The sequence below is a fragment of the Pezoporus wallicus genome, unplaced genomic scaffold (assembly GCF_028554395.1).
Source record: "Pezoporus wallicus isolate ANWC-B61680 ecotype Strahan unplaced genomic scaffold, APGP_CSIRO_Pwel_v1 contig_3489, whole genome shotgun sequence".
NCBI classification, from domain to species: Eukaryota; Metazoa; Chordata; class Aves; order Psittaciformes; family Psittacidae; genus Pezoporus; species Pezoporus wallicus.
In genome coordinates, this window is record NW_026635093.1 from 1,032,891 (window position 1) to 1,055,493 (window position 22,603).

Below are 22,603 nucleotides of genomic sequence, written 5' to 3' on the forward strand. Positions count from 1 at the left end.
CCTGTGCTACATTTCAGAACCTTTAAATGTTCCAGGTTTCTGCTGTATTAGGTCTCCAAATGTGTAGTTTTGTGCAGAAAAGTTGCATAAGACTTAAAGGGGGCAACTAAAGAAAATTCTATTTCACATTTGTAGCTCTTCCACCTCACTCCATGATCAAGGCAGCTAATTCCCCTTTTGTTGGACTAGGTATAAAATACTCAAGTTTTCCTTTTTGTTAATCATAACATTGTTTGCATGTAGTATTGAGTATATACAAATACATCTGTATTCAGATTGGTTAATATATCAAGTATTCACAGTAACTTATGTAGCTATAAAGAGCTACTTATTTCACAAATGAAGCTGGTAATACAGGTACAAAAATACATTTGACTTACTGAACAGGACCTCTTCCCTGAAGAGGTAGAGATGCTCCAATGTTGGCATTGCACAGTTTGTGACAGAGCTCCGGGTGATTGTAGGGTCCTGGCCTGGCTGGAAGATGGGTTCACTGCTCCTTATGCAACCTTGTTCACTTCCAGATTTCTCTCTGTGAGGACATTTAGAGCAAGCCTAATGGGCTTAGCAAAGCAAACAGTGGGTGAATTGGTTACAGTAATGTCCATTATCAGATCCTTTCACTCATTAGGATGTTTTGAGGAGCTGACAGCTGAAAACATAAGCTTAATAATGCCGGGGAACTAAGTGCCATGTCCTTAAAAGTCACACTGAGAATAACTGCATTGCTACATGAGGAATGAGTGCTTTCCATTTAGGATAAAAGAAGGCAGTTTTGCACTTTAGTCAGATATTTCCAAAGAAGCTTCCAGTTTGCTGGCACTGCCAGGATTTGAAAAGCCTTTTTTAAAGTTTTTATTTAAAAGTGGGCAAGAAATGCAAAAGCTCCCAGTTTGAAAACGTTCTCAATTTAGTCTTTTTGTTTGATTTATACTTTGCTTCTGTGATTACTGGCTCATCAGAGCTTATGCCAAGATGTAGATTTTTGTTTCTACAGGGAAATTAGAATTGTTTCTAAGGACTAATTGGTTTTAATTTGTTTTCTGCGAATTGTTTTTTTTAGCCAATGCCTTACAGGGAAGGGAAGCATTTTTCCATATTCTTTCATTAAAATATACAAGGATGTTGGTGTCTGTAAATTTTATAAATAGGTATCTTAAACTGCTGAAACCTCTAAGAGAGAAATATCTTAGAGAGAGGATCTTTCTGCTTTGCTTGGAAAACTTCAGCCAAACTGATTTGTGTCTCATTTTATGCAGAGATTTCTGCAAAGCAGCTTATGATTGGTTCTTTTGTCCCATATAGTTAAGATGGTTAATTCCATTTGAAGTGTTTTCATTTAAGGTAGCAACAACATAGTGAAAAGTAAAATAAACTCAAGATTAATTCTTTTGAACCTTGTCTGTACAGATATTAAAATGACTTTTTTCCTGACATTTTTTTATAGCGAGTGGAAAATGGTGACTTCAACTGGATTGTTCCGGGAAAATTTTTGGCATTTAGTGGACCACACCCAAAAAGCAAACTTGAAAATGGTATGGTACATATTGTAATGATGTCCCATTTCTAGCTTGTGGAACAGTCTCACCCAGTGAGCAGAAGATGAGAGGTTTATAGGTTAATTTTCATCTTCAGAAATAATCATACAGTGAACATTTTATATGCAATGATAGAGCTTAATTCCAAAGGTTTTAGAGTTCTTGGCTAGAAGAATTCCAGTTCTTCCAACAGTCAGTGGCTTCCCTTCAGTGATGAAATGTCTGAGAAATTCAGGTCCTTCCTTTTTTCCTGGAACCTGACACCTGATACAATAAGTGTGCAGAATTAAAGGTGAGTTGCATAAAGCAAAAGAGACTGTAGTGAAGAAATGACTTTTAAAAGAAGCTTGCCTTTACTACCGAAGATTCTTGGCATAATGGGAAGAACCTATATGATTCTAATGGAATAAAAAAGAGAAACTTGATCAACAGAGGGAAAAGAGAGATTTGGCTCAGCTAAAAGGAAACCTGGTCATTTAAAAACCACAATCAGATTTTTGCTGAATTTCAACTTACTCCTTGTGCTTCTTCCTTTCCTAGGTTATCCTCTTCATGCACCTGAAGCCTACTTTCCCTATTTCAAGAAACATAATGTCACATCAATCATAAGACTCAACAAAAAAATTTATGAGGCCAAACGTTTCACCGATGCTGGGTTTGAGCATTATGACCTGTTCTTCATAGATGGAAGCACACCAAGTGACAGCATAGTTCAGAGGTTCCTCAATATCTGTGAGAACGCTGATGGGGCTATTGCTGTACATTGTAAAGGTGTGTGCACTGTTATTTCTCAGATTGAAGTTCAAGATGAGTATTAAACCATAGTTTATTTAGAAATAAAGCATTTGAAAATAACACTTTCCAGTCATGAAAATAATATTGCTTATGATACTTGGCTAAATATATGATAAATGTTTGTTATTTTCATGTGCATAGTAAGTTCTTTCATCCTACGCTGCTACTTACAGTAACTGACAATCTGTTGTTCATTGTCTTGGTTTTTCTTAGTATCGCTAGAAGGCCTGAGTTTGAGTTGGTTTCTCTTTTGCATTATGCTTCCACAGCATTATGATAATTGGTTAGGAAATGCAAAAGACTGAAAGGTTTTCTTTGTGCTTTTGGACTGTTGTTCACTTTTCTGTGGAGCATGACTTTCCACATTTCAAGTTAATGTGAGTTATTGTGATGCCAGCATTTCAAACCTGCCTGTTTCAGCAAAGCAGCCACAAAACATGCTTAATCGAGGATGATTAACAAAGGTTTTGAAGGGTTTGGCTTGATTTATGTTTGCAGTTGTGTAAGGACATTGTGGAGACAAATGTTTTGCTGGTCTGAAACAAGAACAGGCTATTCATCATTTTTCCATGAGCAATAAGCATGCATATCTAAGATAAGTTTATTTGCTAACAAGTTGCTACTGTGGCTAGAACCCTGCAATTCTGGCATTAATAAGCTGGACATCTGCTGAGTGAGAGTATAAACTAGTGATCAACAGTAGATTGCTATTCTCCAGGCTTAGCTGCTGAAGGAATACAATATACTTTTCTAGTGACTTAGATACGCACTTGCTAAACTTCCTATTTCTAAAACCAGTAAAAACCAAAATCAGAGTACCTTTGAGAGACCAACACACATATTTTACAAATCAAACTTCAAATACATGCAAATAAATGTGCACATCACAACAGAGAGCAGCATGTGTCTCCTCACCCAGTGGCTTTTTCTTTTTGAAGCAGTTCTGTTGTGAAACCAAGCTATAGAAGTATTCACTGCTACCTGTAGAAACAGCAAGAATTTTGACCAGTGTGTAATTTTGTATATCAGTGGCTTGGTAATTGCTGTTTTTTGTAATATCAGCCTTTAAAAAAACCCCAAACAACCAACTTGGAAGTAGAATTGTGAGAGTGATCATCGCTCCATGCATTCTTGAACCCTATTAACTTTTTACAAGTATATGTTTGTTCTTGTATCTGCAGCATTGAAATCCAGTTATGTGATGGATACTAACAGAAGTTCTTTCTTCAAATATTAAGGTGGTGCATAACATTGTAAAGACATCTTCTCCTATCCTACTTTAATTGGATACTTAAGAAATGCTCATGAATTTGTATGTGACTGTTGATACTTGTGTTTCTGTAGCTGGCCTGGGGAGAACAGGAACACTGATTGCCTGCTACATAATGAAACACTACAAGTTCACACATGCTGAAGCCATTGCTTGGATAAGAATATGTCGACCAGGCTCTATTATAGGACCGCAGCAACACTTCTTGGAAGAGTATGTATACCTTCTTTGCTACTAAGAATGAACTGCTTCTCTACACCCTTCTCCATCTTGCACTATTTATAGGATCTACTTTCTGTCTACTGACATCGTATGTTACTGCCTGTTGCAGTATATTTAAGGTTAGTCAACTTGGGATTGAACTCAAACTTGCTAAGAATCATCTTCTCTGGGGTGCTGTGTCTTTTGTCACCTTAAGGGGCAGAGGGTCTTAAGACTCTGCATGTTTGTGTTCATATATAGCCAATGATGACACTTAAAATTAATCTCACATTAGTATAATTGCTATGTTTTTTTCTTTCTTGTAACTAAAGATTAAGTATGTAGTGGACAGCTCCTGACTTCTGTCAGATTCCTAGCATAATGCATGAAGTGTTTCTGATTTGGAGCTAATGGTCATTAGCAAAATAAAGGGATGGTTTTAATACAGCTTTTCTCAAAATGGACTGTACACTTTAGGTTGAACATTTCATGTGCAGATAGCTTGAATGGGTGATTCAAGTTTTGATTCTGACTGGAACTGAATGACAAAATCGCAGTGGCTTCAGAGATGTAGGCATTAAGTTTAATTTCATGGTGGTTTCTACACTGTGCATTTACTATTACAATGTTTATGCTGGTATCTTTTATTTGATACCATGATGATACTTAGTTGGAGGCATTTTCACTGTTAGGAGAAAGAACATTTGGAAAAGATACACCACAAATTAGTGTGGTGATTTAAGCCCAGCAGCAGCTCACCACCATGCAGCTGCTCACCCACTGCTCCCTGCTCCCCACTGGGCTGGGGAGGAGGGTCAGAGAAAAGGTAAAGCCCCATGGGTTGAGGTAAGAACAACTCAATTGTTGAAATAAAAATAAAATGTAATAATACATTAATAATAATGACAATGATGAAAGGAAATAGAGAGGAAGGAATAACACTACCACCCCTCACCCACCTTTCTTCCCCCTTTATACCTCTGAAGAAAAAAAAAAAAAGAAAAAACAAACCAAAACTCAAGTGTTTCACTGTACAGTTGCTCACCACCCACTGACTGATGCCAGCCCACCCTTAGGTAGTGATCAGCCCTTTTCTGTCCAACTGCCCCCAGTTTCTATCCTGGGCATGACATGCTGTTGTTTGGAATCCCCCTTTGGCTAGTTTGGGTCAGGTGTCCTGTATCTGCTTCCTCCCGGCTTCCTGTGCTCCTCCTCGTGGCAGAGCATGAGAGACTGAAAAGTCCTTGACTGGGGAAGTGCTACTGAACAACATCTGAAACCTCAGTGTGTTACCAGCATTATTCTCAGACTAATGCCAACAGTACATCAACAGCTGCTAAGGGAGAGAATTACCATAGCTGAAACCAGGACAATTTGTCTCATTTTGGAAAAAAGAAAACAAGAGCTAGAAACTCTGTAAATACAGTAAGACATACCATACACTGCTTAGAATCAGAGAATCAGTTGGGTTGGAAAAGCCCTTTAAGCTCATCCAGCCCAACCCTTACCCCAGCACTGCCAAGGCCACCACTAACCCATGGCACTGAGGCCTCGTCTCCACAGTGTGTGAACACTTGCAGGGACGGTGACTCCAGCCCTGCCCTGGGCAGCCTCTTCCAATGCCTGAGCACCCTCTGGGGAAGGAATTGTTCCTCAGCTCCATCTAAACCTCCCCTGGTGCAGCTTGAGGCCGTTTCCTCTTGTCCAATCTCTTGTTCCTTGGGAGCAGAGCCCAACCCCACCTCACTACAACATCCTGGCAGGCAGCTGTAGAGAGCATCTTAAAATCCAACAGATATCGGAGATAAAGAAGAAGCGTTACTGTAATTCGTAACAGAAACTGAGCATGAATGAAGATTCCTATTTTTCCAGTTCAACTGAGTGGGCACTCCTTTATTTAACATCTGGCCCACCATTAGTCAAAATACTTTGAATCGCAAACTTCCACAAACCGCAAGTGCTCACTGAAGGCACATTTAACTTCTCCACACTGTACTGATGCTTAGATGATGCGCTCTTACAAATAACTTCCATAGTAGGGCAAAACTGAGAGAGGTAGTATGTAGTGTGGTTAGTAAGTGCAGTTTACTTGAAAGATATGAAAAGCTGGACCCATGTCTTTTCTGCAGTGGTATATAAATATTTGGTTTGATTTTTATAGATAGGCAAAGTTCCGTAAGATTTTTTTTTTCCCTCATACTGTAGTATTGTTCATTAAGAGTTTTGTATTTAGCCTCATGCCAATAGATACTTGTTGTGACAACAAGGCAAAACCCAGGGAATGTCACCAGTAGTGTCAAAATGGGATTGAGAAAGAGGGAGCAAACACCAGTTACATCATTCTCATATAAAATCTCTTGCCCTCAGAGCTGCAAAGTTGCATCTGACAAAAAATGGAATTCTTGCAGACTTCAAAGATCTTTAAATTCAGGCATGTTTTCTAGGCTCCTTCTGGTAGCTGGAATAAGAGGTCCTCCCTCTTCCCCTGCCCCATCCTTCTCCCTTCTCTTCCTGTTTTTTTCGGAATGTAGTGAAATTTTCCTTGAAGTGCTTACCTTTCCCTGTATTATGGAGCAGGTTCAGGCAGTTGTCTCAGACTGCTTGGTCCTTGAGCTTTGCCATAATACTTTCCAACAAAGAAAAGTTTCCAGTGCTAGTATATTCTGACTGAATTCCTTATTCTTTTTGCCTCTGTTCAGTATAAGACTTTAATTTTGTTACAATAATATGTAGTGGAGTCTCAGTTTTTGGATGGAACAGTCATGAGTGGTACCTACCCAGCAACTTCCTTATTCAGGAATAACACAGTCACATCAACAAAAGCCTGCTTGGCCCATGCACATCATAGCATTATGTCTGAAATACATGAGCTTTTATTTTCTGCAACTGATAGCAGAGTCCCATTCAATTTTAAATGGCTGTAACCACTTCCACTGTACAGGTCAGCTGTGATTTTACTGCACAGTGTCTTCATATACACGCAGCTCATGCTAATAACAAGTTGGAAAGTGCTGTGTCATCATTCATTCTCCACATTACATAAAAACGTTATTTTAAATGAATCTTTGTGTTTTAAAAGCTATTAAAATACCATTGCTTATTTCTCTTTAGTTCATCTCTTTATCCAGTCGGGGTTTGTAAGTTCAAGTTTCGTTGCCTGTAATATTTCTGTGATGGCTACAGACTTGTTTAGTGATTCGGGGGGGGGGGGGGGGGGGTGGTATTTTTAACCACTGAAAATGTTCTGGGTTTGTTGGGGTTTCTTTTTTGTGATAGATTTAAATTTATTTTCTTTCCAGATAAAGATGTACAGAATCCATGGGGTTTTTAGCAATCCATACGAGTAACATGCTTTCCTGTTGGGTTTATGTGTCTGCACCTTTGTTGATATGAATTGATTTGTTTTGTATCCCAAAGGAAGCAAGCGATGTTATGGCTGGAGGGAGATCTCATCCAATCAAAGCAGAAACACCAAGTCCTTGATGGAAACATTAACAGAGTTCTTTGTGGCTTGAAGGACATTTCAATCAGTGACAGCTTGAATAAAATACAAGACCTGGATCAATATAGGCAGGTAGGAGTTTGTAGGGAAGATTTCAAATAAGCAGAGATGGAGTTGATCTGCTAATAACTAGCTACAGATAATGTTTAATTTTTTTAGGCTTGTTTTAGTACTCAGTTGCTTTTTCACAACTTTTGCAACTTTCTGGTTTCACAAGTTCTGGTTTAAACTGATGCAGGTATTTCTTCAAACTTCAAAAACTTGCATTATTCAGGTCATTCTTTTAGGAGGGGGTTCAGTTGTTGATTGGATAAAAATATATCAGTTCTCTTCCTGAAAATGGATTTATTCCAAATATCTAGCTAATGATCGTATAGATGGCCATCCCTTTATCACAAGTGTTATAGATTACTGATACATTTAGGGTAAGGACCTTACAGTTATTTCTTGGAAGCACAGGCATGAAATGTGAATGAACATAATCATACTTGTGCATTCTGCGTGAGTTTCCTACAGTATCTGTAAAAAGCAGTTTAGAGGAGCTAGGCACTTGATTAACAGTGTCTTAGCTCTGTGATAACTGAAGAGCTTTCACATTGCTGACGGAGTCCTTAACTTGATGTAAAAAAACAGCGATGTCATGGGCATCTGTCACATGATCTATCATCATCTGTAAAGGTACTATGGAAAATAAAAAGTTTGTGGCTTGAGATACATAAAGTTAAATACCTAGATTTCTAACTGGAAAATATAACACTGTGTAGGGATGATGTTGTACACCAAGTGAAAACAGTTGGCACACAGCTGTATGGGTAGAAGTAATGTTTTTGAATCTGAGCTACTACTGCAACTTTACTGCTTCCAGTATTCAAGGCAACTTGCAGGTAACTCAACTACCTATACACTTTGTAGCAGCTTATGTTCAGGTTCACAATACAAATTCACAGTGCCACTTTCTTCTACCGTAAACCTCTCTATACTATGTGTATTTCATTTTTTTACAGATGTCATGTTAAAGTTAATATTCAGATTTCACAACATTTAATTTATGTCTTTATCTCTTTGGATATTTGATTATATTTCGAAACCTCATTATACTGGGCTCTCTAGAAGCTGAAACCGAAGTGATGTTCCCAGTCCCCCAAATGTGTTAAGGGCTCAGAATCAGAGGACAGAACAGCTACACGCAGTAACTGTTGGGCAGGGAAAGACAGTGAAACAAAATTTACCAACATTGAGGTAACAGTGGCCTAGCAGATAATCCTCAGTAAAATCTAGCTAAAATCTTTATGTTGTCCTATAATTAATACAACACTTGGACCTTTACATGATTAGATTAATTCTTACTGTGTTACTACTTCTGTAAACCTTTTGTCTGGGTTAATGGCAGGAGCTATTAAACATAAAATCCCAGACTGGTTTTGGTTAAGGGAGGAAGGAACCTTAAAGCTCATCCAGTTCCAACCCCTGCCATAGGCAGGGACACCTTCCACTAGAGCAGGTTGCTCCAAGCCCCTGTGTCCAACCTGGCCTTGAACACTGCCAGGGATGGGGCAGCCACAGCGTCTCTGGGCACCCTGTGCCAGCGCCTCAGCACCCTTACAGGGAAGAGCTTCTGCCTAAGAGCTCATCTCAGTCTCCCCTCGGGCAGGTTAAAGCCATTCCCCTTGTCCTATCTCTACAGACCTTTGTAAAGTCACAAGTGCTGGTCATGAAAACAGAATGTATCTTTGCTCTTCTGGCTTGCAGCTACTCTCATTAAGTCCATTCATCCAAATTAACATAGAAAGTAGCGTACCTACAATACAAAGACTCAGGGGAAGAGAAGCAGAAGGAAACAGGAAAAGATACAGCTTAAACCAAAGGGTCTGCTGTCATTTGTAATATCAGCCTTATATCCAGGCTAGATTGGTATTGCAAATTTTACAAAGCACTCACTGTTCTGTTTTCTGCAGAGCAGCAAGGTCACTTAGGCACAATAGGAACTGCAGTAATGCAAACAAACAGTTGTCTGAGGTCAAATGAAGCATAATGGCCATAAACTAACACACAACAAGTTTCACCTCAACATGAGGAAGAACTTCTTTACATGAGGGTGTCGGAGCCCTGGCACAGGCTGCCCAGGGGGTTGTGGAGTCTCCCTCTCTGGAACCATCCCAAACCCACAATGGACACATTCCTGTGTGCCCTGCTCTGGGTGGCCCTGCCTTGGCAGGGGGTTGGACCAGATGATCTCCAGAGGCCCCTTCCAACACTGATGGTTCTATGACTCTCTGATAACTGGTATGAGTTGTTTTCATTTGGCAATAAAAAAATCATAGTTCTGTCCTTGCTTTGTGTAGCTTCATGTTTCTCTGTTACTTAAGAAACTGTTCTCTGCTTAATAACTGGGTCTTAGAAAAGGCTATTTTGAGTCAGAAAATATAAATAGGCATTTAAACAGTGTTGCCAGTTCACAGAATGTTTAGGACAGTGGATTTTTAGCTCCTCTTGCAGAACACACAATGTTATCTAAATTTCTTCCTTCTCTTGTGTGTACCACAAAATTGTGTGTTGCTGCTTCCCTTCCACATTGAGGATAACTTTAAAAATAGTTCTGGAGGAAGGAGTTGAATTTTATGTCCTATAAAAACTCACTTCTTTGAAGTAAATAAGCATTGGCACTAGACTCAAGCATCCTGAACTCACTTTGAGGTCAGATTCTGCAAAAAACCTCTGTGGAGTGTGTTTGTGAGTGACAAGAGTTTACTGAACTGTGCAAGGACAGAGCGGTGCCCCATCCATGCAGAGGGATTTGCCTTTTAAATCACAGTCTTTGCAAAGGATATGCTCAGCACTTTGAAACTACTGCTAAGGATCTGATGGATTTCCTTGCTTGCATGCTTCATGTTTCCCAGAATGAGTTTGAAGACAGTGCACATGTGGAAGCTCGGGATGGTATGACACAGGGAGATAAGCTCAATGCCTTAAAAACGCGGAGACGGACATGTTCTAGTACAGCTGGAGCTCTGAGGTAAGTGTTGATGAATTCTGAGGGAAGCTGCAATTTGAAATTGAGTCAGTGCTATCAGATCTTTATGGCAAGTACATGGCCTTGGTTGTTGCACCACCTTCTGTGGGGGAACTCTCTCTCAATATATAACTATTAGTTGCAGATTTGATGGTTTTCTGTCTCCCTGTTCAGGCTACCTACTTACCATGTAGCAGTAAAAGATGAAGTAAAAGTACCTCAAAACCTTCAGATTTTTCTCTAGCACTTTAAAGCTTTTGTCTCAAGCAAAATATTCTTCAGTGAACTTTCTCTATTTTTCTATAATTTTCTGTACTCCCTATGTAAATGTTAAACTTCTCAAAACCAGTACAAATGTGAAGTTCAAAAATAAACCTGAAATACTTCTCTGTTGTTTAACTGTAAATGAAAATAATGATTGTCAATAATTCCTAACTCTTGTTAGTCTTGTACTTTAAAGCCAGGATGAGACATGGGAGCATGCTTTGCCAGAGGGGAAGGGCTCTTTATGGTTTGATAAAGGCTGCTGCTTTTGTTTCTTTAGGCTGCAAGACACAAAACTGCACACCCGGTCACGATCACAACCTTTCAGGTATTAACTTTAACATTATAGTTCTCAATGGCTCAGGGCTTATATTTTTAGTGTTTTGAATTATCACTCCAGTTCATCAGCAATTTCAGACTTCTGATAACAGACTTTAACACCTGCAAATGCTAGTGGGAATATAAGGGGCAGAGAGATACAGCTGTGCTTCGGGGATACCCTGAATTCTTCTTAATAAATAATTAGCACATACAGGTAATTTCCTCAGTCACGTTTTCTAGTATTGATAGTGTTCCGCAGTGAAGGATGAGTAACGGTGGTGGTTTAACCCCAAGCAGCAACTAAGCACTGCATAGCCTCCCACTTACCTCCCCTCAGTGGGATGGAAGAGTGAAAGTGAGGAAACAACTCATGGGTTGAGGCAAATGCAATTGAACAGGGAAGGTCAAAGCCACGCACACAGGCAGAGGAGAACAAGGGATTCATTCACCACTTCCCATGGTCAGGCTTCAGCCATCTCCAGGACAGCAGGGCTCCATCATGCGTAACCGTTACTTGGGAAGACAAATGTTGTAACTCCTCCTCCTTTCCCCAGATTTATGTGCCGAGCCTGACTCCATACGGTCTGGAGCATCCCTTTGGTCCATTGGGATCAGCTGCTTCCCCTCCAAGCTCCTTGTGCACCCCCAGCCTGCTTGCTGGTGGGGTGAGGCAGAAACAGCCTTGACCCTGTGTGAGTTCTGCTCAGTGGAAACTAAAACATCCCCATGTTATCAACGCAGTGTGTAGCACAAATCCATACCACAGCCCCATGCTAGAGCCTATGAAGAAAATCAACTATCCTAGCTAAAACCAGCCCACCAGTTAACCCATAACCACTTTATCTCTGTCTCAAATGCGTAAACTGGCTACATGTTGTTTGCATATCACAATTTTGTCAGTTTTGGTTTAGTAGATGAAGTAGAGGTATTGCTTAGTGGATACAACCAGTGTGGTTCTTTAGAAGATAAATACTGAATTTCAGTACCTTTTCATACAGGGTCCTCACTGGATATTTTACTACAGGCTTTGCTTAGAACTTTCTGTGGAGCCAATAAAGCCACTAGTTTCTTCTCATTTTCTAAATGTTCATTTCTGACCTGTGCTAATCTCAAATCAGCACCAACCATGCTTCCTAAAAGGAAATAAAATGTAGAGTGAAAATTGACTTAATTTTCAAGAGTTACAGGAATGGCAGAATTGAGTCTCAGTGTGACCCCACTGCATCTAAAATCACAGAATCACAGAATCCCAAGGGTTGGAAGGGACCTCAAAAGATCATCTAGTCCAACCCCCCAAAATACAACATGTAAGATAAAAACTATCTGTCATTAGAAAGCCTTAATACTGAAAGGAACACATTCTCTTCAGTTTTGTGACAACCTGGATTTTGGAAACGGATTACTCCAAATGTCCAACTTTGGAGGTGTCTGTTTACCCTTCCCTGGTGTGGAGTGAAAGCTATTTCTGCTCAATGCCATGCTGTGCTTGTAGCTGGAGACTTGTACCCAAGGTTTTTCATCATTTAAGAGCTGATCATGATAATATCTCCTGGTGTAAAGATGGAGAGAACTTCATTCTACTGTGAGGCTGTTTGCTAGCTTTTAATAAGTGAATATGGCCAGCTCTAATGCTAACATTTTTGAGTAGTCCAGTGCCCCACACTTCCAGCTGTAGCTGCACCATATGGTACAGCAGGAGAACAACATGAGTGGGATCTTTGAAAAGTTTATTAGAAACAGATTTAAAACCAGGCAGACTGTTGTGTTTGCACTGTTGAGTTCTTAGTACTCAAACCTGAGAATTCCCACTTCTTGGAATACCAGTCTGGAATACCATGCTAGAAGGGTCTGTGTGTTTTCTGAGATGTATATTTTCATGATAATCTTGCTTCTCACTAAAACTCTGCGCTCTCTTTAGACTCAATACTTCAGGTAGCACAGAAGGATCCATGTCTCCTCTGAAGGCCTCCAAAGTGATGGCAGTTCATTCACCATCTGCAGAAAGAATAAGCAAAATTCCGACATCCTTGGGCTCTAACCTTAAAAGGTTTGAGTTTTTTTCCTTCTCATTTTGGTACAATGGTACAGAATAGTTTTCAGCACATACGCAGTCTATGAAGGACTTGCTGTTCTTGGGTGTAAGAAGGGCTCTTCCAGAGTGATTAGCTGCTCCACCAGCCAAACTTTAGTTGCCTGCAGATTTAAAAACCAAACAAAAACCCAAAACTTACACTGCTGGCATGAGAGTACTGGTGGGGTTATATCAAGTATTCCCACGAGTCTATTCACGATTAATGACAGAAGAATACTGAGTGATCTTTAATTTTATGAACCCATTATTACTATTGTACTAAGTAATGATAGATGTTAAGTGAAATTTAAATGATTGCATTTTTAATAACTTCTGGGCACAAATAATTAAAATAACTAAAGAGGTATTTCAGGGCACCCTATTTTTCTTAAAATTTATCATACTACTTCCTGGTTACTTGAGGACTTGTATCACATTACTGATTTCAGGAAACAGAAGGGGAGTTCTTAAACTGTTCTATGTACACAGAGTACTTCCATGTAGATCAGACACTGCCTAAACCTTTTAACACAACCTTCTTCATGGGCATACAGTTTGGTAGAGGTGAAAGCTAGCCATGGTAGTGCGTGAATAAGCCAAGTTTGGGAACTCCTGACAAAGAATTCTGGGTTTTATTAGTTGGGAGCTAGAAGATGAACACAAGTGATTTCAGATTGGTCTATGTTATTTACTTAATGTCTTCTGAATTGTCTGTTATTTTTTCTGTATGTATCTGTACATATCTTGTGTATATTTTTCTTTTTTCCCCGTATGTGTTTTCCATTCAGTGTTTCCATAAACTCCAGACTAGCCAGTTCTCTAGGGAACCTGTACGCTGCTTCAGATGATGATGAGAGCAAACTGACATCATTGTCCTCTAGGACAGGTTTTTCTGTAAGCCATATCTCCAGCCATTTGAATGGCAGCTTGCAGCTGCCTCACAGCAATAACCATGAACTGAACAACAACTTGTACAACAGAAACAGCAGTAGTGGCAACAGCCTGAGCAGCCAAACCAGTTTTCCCAGCGCCGTGACAGATGAGTACGCATCAACCTTGCTTTATGGGCCTTACGACTCCTCCAGCACGATCCCAGAGTCAGTGAATTCCTGTAAGTTCATAGTTACAACAGCACTGTCAGGCATCTGAGCAATCCTGATCTTCCTTGCTTCTGCAAGCAAAGCTGTTGCAAAACAATCTCAGCATGATTCTCTGACTTCCTTTCATGTTTCTAAACAATAGCTTTGTCTCTTACCTTGAAAGTAATTTTCATTTCATCTGCTTTTTTTCCACCTCCTTCAAGCATCTAGATGAAGGAGGTTCATGAAAATAAATCACTCCTAAACTTCAGCTAACACCTAACACCTTTCCTGGTATCTTTTTTATGGACCTTCTTGCCCTTTAGATTTTTTTTCATTTCAAATTATCTATAACATCATTTATAAGTTTATTATGCATCTTAATGTTCATGCAGTAACAGAGTTAAAGAAGCCTTTTTATGTATCATACTAAAAGTACAACATTCTTACAGGCAGGGTTTGTGTGAAAAACAAGTTCAGTTGACATGAAACCTAGTCCTTTTCAAATGGAAAAGGTATTTTGGAAACAGGTATTTCTGATGGTCTTACCATTTTAGCTTTCATTGCTTGACAACTTAGAATCATAGACTCCCAGACTAGTTTGGGTTGGAACTTAAGATCATCCACAGGCAGGGGCACCTCACACCAGACCATGTCACCCAAGGCTCTGTCCAACCTGGCCTTAACACTGCCAGGGATGGAGCATTCACCACTTCCTTGGGCAGCCTGTTCCAGTGCTGCTTTGGGCTTATTTTGTGCTCTTTTCCTGTGTGAAAGTCTGTATGAAGAGGATGCAAGGAGAAATTAAATACAACTTGAAAGTGACTCTCTACAAAGTGCAGAAAAGAGAGACTATAGAAACTCGTAACTCAGTTATGAAATCAGAAATAACTTCAGATATTTTAGGGAAAAAATAAACATATTTACTACGGTAAATCTACAAATAATTTACAGTTGATTTGATATGGTTTGGAAAGATTTGATGTCCTATTCATCTTAGTGTTGTGTTTTTAATAGAATATATTGTCCACAGTTAATGGAACCTGCCAGCCTCCCTTCAGTAGTACCAACACTTCGAGTTTTATATTTCAGCTCCTGGAAATTCAACTGTCTTCACATAAAATTAACTTCAAAATATGACACCTTTCTCTCCTGTTTCCTTATCACTGATAAATTGTTTCATTCTGAAGTTTTAGTGTTGTACCTGCTACTGGTTTTGAGTGTGGCTGGTCTCCTGCCACACTCAAACACCTAATACACATTGTATGTAACCAGGGCACTTCCCAGTTACCTGTGAAGCAACCTTATTTCAATATAACAATGGTTAAATTGCTTTCCTGCTTGGAAGATGGTTTTCAACCATGTCCTGAATGTTGCATGTGCTTCTAAATACACCCCATGACCTTGTGCATCTGTCACAATCACAGTGTAGTGCACTGAATTGTTACCTGCTTTAAGTACAATCAACTGAGTTGAGTGCAGTTCCTGGGATGTCACAGTGTATAAAATGAGTATATTATTTGATCATTTAATCTCTGAATGCTTTCTGTGTGGTAGGGAGCTCCTGACTTACTTGCTAATACAGATCCATCTTGATGTTGGTTTATTTTGAAGACAATATCATTTTTCTTGGTAATTAGTCCCACTGGTTGAATACAGTAATTTCACTTTCAATCTGAAACTTGTATCTCTTTATTGTGTCACGGTTGTAGTCCTTTATTACCCTATTTTCTTGTCAGGAAGGTATTTCATGCTAGTCATCTCAACTTGATTGTCTTCCAATAAGCAAAGTTGGCTCAAAGATCCTTTAGGAAAGTGTTCAAATGCTTCTACAAGTGTTGAAAATCCCTTCTCAATAAGTAGATGCAACACTTTTAAATTCAGTTTTCAGGTCCAGAAAGCTATTCCTCAGTGCTGGCCTGCTTAGAAATTCATAGCTTGTGTTGGCTTCGTTAACTGTAATACATTGGGAATTCATGAGAGACACTGACTTGTATTTTAGCCTAGTGTTCTGCATTCCTGTTTATTTTTTATGTGGAATTCTATGGAAAGCAGCATCTTCCCCCTCACTCCCACCCCCTTCTTAATAGGACCCGTTAACCAACCATGGACAATGCTGTGTTTCAGCACTTCAACCACTGACATTCAGCTATTTTGGTTTTGGTGATATTCATCAGTGATCTTGAGCTCTGAGCAAAATCTGGAGTAGCATCAAGCCTTAATACCAACAGTACTGGTTGGCAGAACTCTGTTTAAAGCAGAATTCTATTTAATGATTTCCACTTGACTGCTTTAGATGCTGAAATGACTTGGAAGTCTTGACAGACAACCCTTAGTCTTGTTGCTGGAAGCATTTGCATTGCATTGCACTTCTTTCTAATTGGAGCACATCAGATGCTGTACCTGACAGAAGCCTATTCCATACACTAGTGGTGATGTTTATTCATTTAACTTATTGCATCAAAGAACTCTTGAACAGTAAGAATTATATTCCTCCTCTTTATACTAGCAGAAGCTCCCTTACCTGAGTTAAATCTCAAGCTACCCCTCTGTAATTGTACAAGTACTCTAGTTTTAGAAAATCATCATTCTGAGTTTGTTAACTATCAGAACAAGTGGTGCACAAGCATTTTATGATGGTTAGAACAGTAAAACTGCAGTTCTAATTATTTTTCTTCAATCCCATTAGTGAGGGAATCGGGAACTTCATTTTTATGCAATGCAAGTACGTATTATTTTGTTTCTTCAGTATGGAGAAGTTATTCAATACTCTCTTTTGCCTTTTCCTGTTTAAAATGAAAATCTTTAAAAACTTTTATTAATACTGTTGTTCCATAGACAAATCCCAAACATGACTGTCACTTCCTCTTGTTGTCAGCTATTTTTTCCTAATGGTTTTGTCCTTCATCAGTATAAGCTCATAATCTATTTCCTTTTTATCATGTTTCTGCTCTTGTATGCTCATGAATTAGAAAAAAAGCTTGATTTTTCACAGACTAGAAAACTTGCCGTTCTGGCCAAATAGAAGAAATATTTTATTTGCAAATGGGATGTTTTGATTTAACAGAATCTCTCACAATTATAATTGGCAGAAATATTCTTACCAAGTAGAACTGCATTTAAGGTACCACAATAAGACTTTGACTTTGTTCGTACAGTAGTTATAAATCGAAATATCACTCTTTAAAATGTATTTTTATGGAAGAGTATGCAACTGGGTAGTCTTAGGATGAGTCACCTTTTGCTTCTATAGCTGTCATGGAAACTGGCAAGATGGAAAATGCTCAAAAAAGTGAAGTGTTAGCAGTGTTTTAAAATTTATATACATCATCTTTATATGTGTTTCTTAATAAAAGCTTCCTATTAATGAATATAGGACAGCCTTTGAAGAAAGAGAGACAAGCAGCAGTGCATCTTCCTGATCTGGAAATTCGGCAAACACAAAGGATTATCTCAAGTGCCTATGCATTTTTTGTAACGTAGACTTATTTTAGTGGATCTTGTGGATTCAGGGTAATTCTTGCCTGCTGCAACAAGAGTGTTGCAGCAGTGGTTTAGGAGAGTTGATGCTCAGTTCAAATCTCTTACATTACTTACTGCAGTTACTTGGAGAAAGGGCACATTCAGGTGCTAACAAATTGTCCTGAATGCTCTCGGGGTGCTCCCTCCTGAAAGCTGACTCACAGTTCACTTGATCCTCAAATTAAAGGCTTGTGAATACGGTTCTAGTGCCCAGGTGGGTCTGTGGCTTTTCTCTTCCAGGAGGCTTTCTGGGCCTCTTGTTGAAGAAGAATGATAGTGATCTATGCAGTTGCTTCAGCATGAACTTCATTAGATGAAGGTTAACTGTAGTGGAGCTAATTCTTTCTTTAAACATCTGATACTTGGGTATAAAATGATAAGCTTGAGACTGCATGGGACCACTGCAGAGGTACACTGAAAATTCTACTCAATTAACTGATTTTTATACTCTCATCATTGCAGTTCAGCAGTTTCCTTTGGGTTTTTTTCCTTCTATTTTTACCTCTGCTTTAAAAGAGATTTTGTTAAATACCAGCATAGGCCATGTAAAGGTGGACTGGGATCTTTTGTTTTGAATAAAGCTTTCAGAATCACAGGAAATACTTTTGAGTCCCTGCAAATAGGAGGTAGGAATGTAAATTTTAAAGTAGAAAATTCAAAATATTTAAAAAGGGAAAAAAAAAAAATCAGTTACAAGCTTTGAACTATTACAGTTAATCTCTTTGGACAATGTGAAGAGATTTAAGGGCACAAATTACATAACTGCAAAAGCAAACAAGCCAGACAAGTTTAAACTTCAGAATCTTTAATTTATGGGTTTCTTGTTTATTAAAATCCTGATGTAGAATTCTTGGTTACTACTGTCTGCAAAGTAAAGGGCTGAGGTTCATAGTTCTTTGTCAACTAATGCTAGCTGTTCCCAGGCTCACCAGAAGCATACAGTGCTTTCTGGTCGTATTTCATCTGTCCAAGCTTAAATGAATCTGTACTGCACAACGTATGACAGTGTGTAATTAAATTTCGTGCATTTTTTAATGTTTGTTAATCAACTTTACTTGGAATTCAGTTCTGAAGGATCCATCTCAAAAGCTGCTCTGATTAAGTGTAACAATCTTTCTGATGATTAAAATGCACATCTGAAAACGAGTAAGCTTTGAGAGCTTCTGCCTCACTCTTACACAGGTAATAAATAGCTTGACAAGTGCTCTCCCCAAAGATAATAATCCAAATGATTATTAGAGAATGGAGTTGGGGGGAAGGGCTTTTATGACTGTGTTTGGTGATTCCACGGTGATTCTGAACCTATGATGAAAAGATACTTGTTATTTCTGTTTAGTTTTGCAGTAAAGTATTTTCCACTAAATGATACCCTTCATTTTGAATCCATTCGGTGCTAAAAACAGACCCTTTTTAGTCAGTGGTATTCAAATCTTTACATGCTGACAGCACTTTCTAAACCTAGGAAAGAATATCCAGATGGTCTCTGATCTTCAAGATGTGAAAATGCTTTTAAAAGACAACTTTGGAAATACACACCGAGACCTAAGATACAGAAGTGTTTTTTTCATACTAGTTAGAGCTCTAAAGGTTTATGTATCTATTATCCACTTCTCACTATATATAACAAAGAGCATTTCTATGGGGAGTAGTTAAGAATAGTGGGAAAATGGAAGACTCCAGGGTTCCAACCATTCTTGGGATTCATGCTTTTCTCCAGTAGTTCTCTCGTATTCTGATGAATTGATGCAGTTTTAAGATATGATTTGGGGATTTTATTTGCTCTTTGTTTATAACTAGTCCAGTGAAAAGCTCTCTCAGATAAGACTTTTTATTCATCAGAATCCCAGCCTGGTTTGGGTTGGAAGGGACCTTAAATCTTAACCAGTTCCAACCCCCTGCAATCATCTGTTTTCCCAATGCATTTTTAAGGTATTGTTTTAAACTGGTGTTTTAAAGGACTTGTAACATTTCACTAATCTTGTTCTAACTCCTCCTTCCTGTCCTTTCTCTACTCATTAAGTGCAAAATGGATATTATATGTATATATATAATAAGTATAACTTCCCCATTGAGTTTTAATCAGTTTTTCTTCTCTGCACAGTCCCTTCAATCTGAGTATGTTCAGTACTAAAGCCTTGCTGCTTTGGTGAAACCTGCTGAGCTCTTAAAATCCAAGTCCTTCATGAAGAACTTCAGGAAGGAAACTGCTTGCTCAGAGGAGGAATCTTCAATACCCAGGACGTATTAAACCCTTAACGAAGTAGGAGACTTCTTAACAGGCAGAAATTTCTTGTTACTGACTACTGCAGCTGCACTGATGTTAAATTTATGGAAGTTCTTACCCCGTGTTATATGCAGATTTAAATTTTTAATGTTGAGACAGCTTGAATATATTTCTAATGAGTTTCATTAAGACATTTATTAACTTGTGTACAGTGTTAAAATATGTATTTAGAGAATATTTTGGTAAGCAATATATATAAAAATGATGTAAAAATTAGAATATATTTTAATTTAGTGTCCACTTTGCTACAAAAAATGTGTATTTTAAAGAATTTGTACATGTTTATCAAAGATACAAATTTTTTTATGAACAAGTTTTTCTTGGTGTAGGGGTCCACCATTCTTACTTAGAGCCTAATGTAATTACTTTTTTGCTACTTGGTCTTCTGGTAACATAATGGAAGTCTAACTAGGGAGAAACTAGTTATTGCACTATCAACTGAAAGCACTTGATGCACAGTCTCTTCCTACTTTCAGCTGCTAATGTTTCATAAGGAAATGCTGTGAAAGAAAATCTTCCACTGCAAAGCAAAAGTGATTTATCTGACGATTCAATTCTAGAATTAATGCTTTCTTTCCTTTTGTCTTAAAGGAATGTTTTCACTTTCTTCTCAATGTAGAATACTACATTTAGCTATGCAATGTATGCTGCAAAAATGAAGACAGGCTGGACTGAAGTTGGTAAGACTGTGTACGTACAGTGAGTTGGGCAGTGCCACATACTTAAGTGGTTTTAACCTACATTTGGCAGTATGTGTACACTTTCATTAGCAAAGATGTTGGAAGTATATTAAATTTTCACTTATCAATTAGATAAGTTTGGATATGAATTGGGTAACATCAATTGGATGTTTCATAAACCTTGTACTTTGCAAACTGCTGTTAAAACACATAGCTAATGTAAGTTCCTGTATCACAGAACGTTTTTGCAGTAGTAAAGATGCTCTTTAATGTATAGTTTAATCAGGTGTTACTAGGAAGGAGACTGAGAATTAAGGTGTCACAGTGAAGCACTGGAGATCCCATGGGAAATTTTCACAACTCCACAAATGCACAGTAAGCAAAAAAAAAAGGACTTGATTTGCCACTAGTTTAGAAGACAAAACCAGAAACAGATCTGTTACGTAGGAGGGTTTCTGATACCTACAGAAACTTAAAAGATCAAACTCGGTTGAACTGTCCATCTGTTCGTGAAGATCAGGAATTCCCTGCATTTGCTTGACAGCTAAAGTTAAGGTAAAGTGCCACGTTATTTATTTAAAAGATAAGCTCACAAATTGCTATGGAAAGTTGTACTGAAAGTGTTACTAAGCAATACTGAGAGCAGCTATATAAATCACTAAATAAAATCTCCATGCAATACTGTACTTTTTCCACAACTGTGTATATGTAACATATACACACACAAAGTAGCATATGTGTGTGCATATATATACAATATACTGTATATTAATTATAGATTAATGGTAAGGTAATTCTACCTCTTATAAAGAATTTTGTCATGTACTTTGTTATAAATAGTTTTCCTTGATAAAATATTGTTTAATTTTGAAATGTAGATATATAGACATACAGCTAAGTGACAATAAAATGCCTTTATCATCCAGCCTCCTTGTTTCTTGGCGTTTCTTACATTAGATATTTTGATGCTAACCAATAAAATTGGATATCTAATAGAAAAGCAGCTCTTCAAAATGACCTTCCTTCTTCTAAAGCATGTAATGTATTTTTAAGTATCACAGTATGCTAGAGATTGGAAGGGAGCTCAAAAGATCATCTAGTCCAATCCCTCTGCTGGAGCAGGAACACCTAGATAATGTTACACAGGAATGCGTCCAGGCGGGTTTTGAATGTGTCCAGGGAAGGAGACTCCACAACCTCCCTGGGCAGCCTGTTCCAGTGTTCCGTCACCCTCACTGAGAAGAAGTTTCTTCTCAAGTTTAAGTGGAACTTCTTGTGTTCCAGTTTGTACCCATTACCCCTTGTCCTATCATTGTTTGCCACTGAGTAGAGCCTGGCTCCATCCTCGTGACACTCCCCCTTTATATATTTATAGACACTTATAAGGTCACCCCTCAGTCTCCTCTTCTCTAATATAGAGACCCAGCTCCCTCAGTCTTTCCTCATAAGGGAGATGCTCCACTCCCTTAATCATCTTTGTTGCCCTGTGCTGGACTCTCTCCAGCAGGTCCCTGTCCTTCTTGAACTGAGGGGCCCAGAACTGGACACAATATTCCAGATGGGGTCTCACCAGGGCAGAGTAGAGGGGAAGGAGGACCTCTCTCGACCTACTGACCACCCCCCTTCTAATACACCCCAGGATGACATTGGCCTTCTTGGCCACAAGGGCACAGTGTTGACTCATGGTCATCCTGTCGTCCACTAGGACCCCCAGGTCCCTCTCCCCTACACTGCTCTCTAACAGGTCGTTCCCCAACCTATACTGGAACCTGGGGTTGTTCCTGCCCAGATGCAGGACTCTACACTTTCCCTTGTTATATTTCATCAAGTTATTCCCTGCCCAACTCTCCAGCCTGTCCAGGTCTCGCTGGATGGCAGCACAGCCTTCTGGCGTGTCAGCCACTCCTCCCAGCTTAGTGTCATCAGCAAACTTGCTGATAGTACACTCAATTCCCTCACCTAAATCATTGATGAATATATTAAATAATACTGGTCCCAGTACTGACCCTTGAGGCACTCCACTAGTTACAGGCCTCCAACTAGACTCGGCCCCATAGACTACAACT

The 22,603-nt window shown here is 38.8% G+C and overlaps 1 protein-coding gene across 4 annotated transcripts in view; it reads left to right on the plus strand.

Annotated features, from left to right (window-relative positions):
* CDC14A (cell division cycle 14A) overlaps positions 1 to 20,364 on the plus strand; it is a 58,192-nt gene extending 37,828 nt beyond the window's left edge. For 3 of the 4 annotated variants that reach the window (XM_057401806.1, XM_057401811.1, XM_057401818.1), the window contains 9 exons: positions 1,448 to 1,535; positions 2,079 to 2,309; positions 3,678 to 3,816; positions 7,222 to 7,378; positions 10,204 to 10,319; positions 10,861 to 10,908; positions 12,820 to 12,948; positions 13,761 to 14,083; positions 19,675 to 20,364. In XM_057401806.1, the coding sequence (XP_057257789.1) occupies positions 1,448 to 1,535; positions 2,079 to 2,309; positions 3,678 to 3,816; positions 7,222 to 7,378; positions 10,204 to 10,319; positions 10,861 to 10,908; positions 12,820 to 12,948; positions 13,761 to 14,083; positions 19,675 to 19,688 (1,245 nt within the window). In that variant the 3' untranslated portion in view covers positions 19,689 to 20,364. The remainder of the gene's footprint in view (positions 1 to 1,447; positions 1,536 to 2,078; positions 2,310 to 3,677; positions 3,817 to 7,221; positions 7,379 to 10,203; positions 10,320 to 10,860; positions 10,909 to 12,819; positions 12,949 to 13,760; positions 14,084 to 19,674) is intronic. The other variant, XM_057401825.1, reaches the window with a different exon arrangement.
* Positions 20,365 to 22,603: the final 2,239 nt, after the last annotated feature.